General features: G+C 34.5%; 1 protein-coding gene across 1 annotated transcript; it reads left to right on the top strand.

Moving 5' to 3' along the window:
- Window positions 1-1,082: 1,082 nt before the first annotated feature.
- On the top strand, window positions 1,083-1,596 carry BDBG_17074 (uncharacterized protein; the record flags this gene model as incomplete). The annotated part of the gene is made up of 1 exon (XM_031724875.1): window positions 1,083-1,596. The coding sequence occupies exon 1, from the start codon at window positions 1,174-1,176 to the stop codon at window positions 1,594-1,596; it is 423 nt and encodes a 140-aa protein (XP_031578361.1). The 5' UTR covers window positions 1,083-1,173.
- Window positions 1,597-1,863: the final 267 nt, after the last annotated feature.

The following is a 1,863-nucleotide window of genomic DNA, read 5'->3' as shown; positions in this document are numbered from 1 at the left end:
GTTTATTTTCAATTGAAAAGTTGGTCAGACTGTTTCAAAAGAAGAATGAAAGACTTTTATGTATAAAACATCTGATTTTTTTTTTTCATACTAGTTCAGTAACTAGGTTAGATTTTTGAAGAGAATCTAATAAACTAAAAGTGATTTTTAAGATAAATCAATAAAATCTTTACAAACTCTTTCTTAGGATACAGTGAGAAAAAGTATGATATCAATTGATAATAAATCAGATGATATGACAGTTTTTGAGAGAAAAACTGACAAAAAATAAGTCAATTTTTTGCACAGAAATTGATTAAAACTATTCAATTTTATTCTAAATCATTCAATTCTTCTCACACAACAAGTGTGCAACTCAAATCAGTTAATAAAGAGTGTAAAAGAGAATTAAGTATTAATAAAAGCTCTTCAGTCACTGAAAAAGTAATTCTTACTTAAAAGAATATGAAATTATGACAGAAAACAACTCTGTTTTTAATTCTTTGTAAGAATATTGTATAAAACTCAGAGAAAAACATCTTACTTTTTCAAGAGAAGTAAAAAACTATTTCTAAGATCTTTTCTTTTTGCATTAACTGCTGCAGAAGAATGAGATAGAAACTGCTAAGATATGCACTACTGTATATTCTCTATCAAGACTTTCCCTCTTCAGAGTCTTGATATTATAGAGAATATAAGTCTGTTTCTATATGATAATGTAAATATTGTCAGCGGGATGTAGAGGAACTGGTTATTTATATCTCAAAATAGAAGACTTTGTCAATGATTATATCAATATAGAGTTAATTCTTAAATTCAATAGAAATCTAGTGTTGCTGTTCTCAATCTCTTACAGAATCTATTGAATATTGAGGTATTAAAACTAGATTTAATATATCTCACTGTGCAGGGATCAAAGGCTCAGTCAGATCTTGAGATATACTGATTTTATAGTTGTTGATGTGCTGTTGACTTGTTGTTCACTGGTTATGTATTGAATGCTGTTGCCAAGGTATCTTTTTGTATCGTTCTCCTGGGGATGGGCCAGATTGAGAGGGGTAGTACAAGGGTGAGACTTGGTGTTGAAGTCTAGATACACAGGCGACGGACTGTGGAGGTTGCACTTCAGAAGAGTCTGTTGATTATGTGCTTGATATTATCGCTGAGGTATCTTTTTGTATTTTTCTGCCGGGGATGGGCCAGATTGGGAAGGGCGGTACGAGGGTGAGACTTGGCGTTGGTGTTTTGGAACATCAAAGATGGACAGGGTTTTCGCGGAGGTCGCTCCTCGGATATCTCCACAACTACAGGTCGGGGATCTTCCAAAATCGAGAAGATTGGTGCATATGGCTAGGTCACTTCACCTTACAATTTGTATGGCACTCTGGCCCGGGGTTGTGGTGTGGTAGGGGAGAACGGGGGATAATCCCACACAGGAGCTTCGAACAACGTCCGGTTCACATTTGGCTGGATAACTCCACCACCACACAGGGTATGCGGTCGGCGATGGGGTCAGAATGCTCGTATGATCGAGGGCTTTTCGATGGATCTATCGGCGGGTTCTTATTCGAAAAATCGAGCGAGTTCGTGGTGGAGCGGTTGGAGTTGATATTGTAATATAGCTTCTTCTGTGAAATAATCAGAGAAGTCAGCTTTAATAACTATCTTATAATCAGAATTAAATATTATTAGTAGAGAAATATTAATAAACATCTTCTTTATTTATATGAATGCAGCTTTAGTATCTGCTGATTATTGAAATACTAAGTTCTTCTTAGTAAGTTCTATAAGTAGTTAAGTAATATCTGAGAAGTTTCATGTAAATTATTGATAGAAGTCAATAAATTCAATGAAGCTTTATATATCTTTCATAGTATGTAAAGC

Source organism: Blastomyces gilchristii (genome assembly GCF_000003855.2).
Source record: "Blastomyces gilchristii SLH14081 genomic scaffold supercont1.8, whole genome shotgun sequence".
Lineage (NCBI taxonomy): Eukaryota > Fungi > Ascomycota > Eurotiomycetes > Onygenales > Ajellomycetaceae > Blastomyces > Blastomyces gilchristii.
This window is presented reverse-complemented; position numbering and strand designations above follow the sequence as displayed.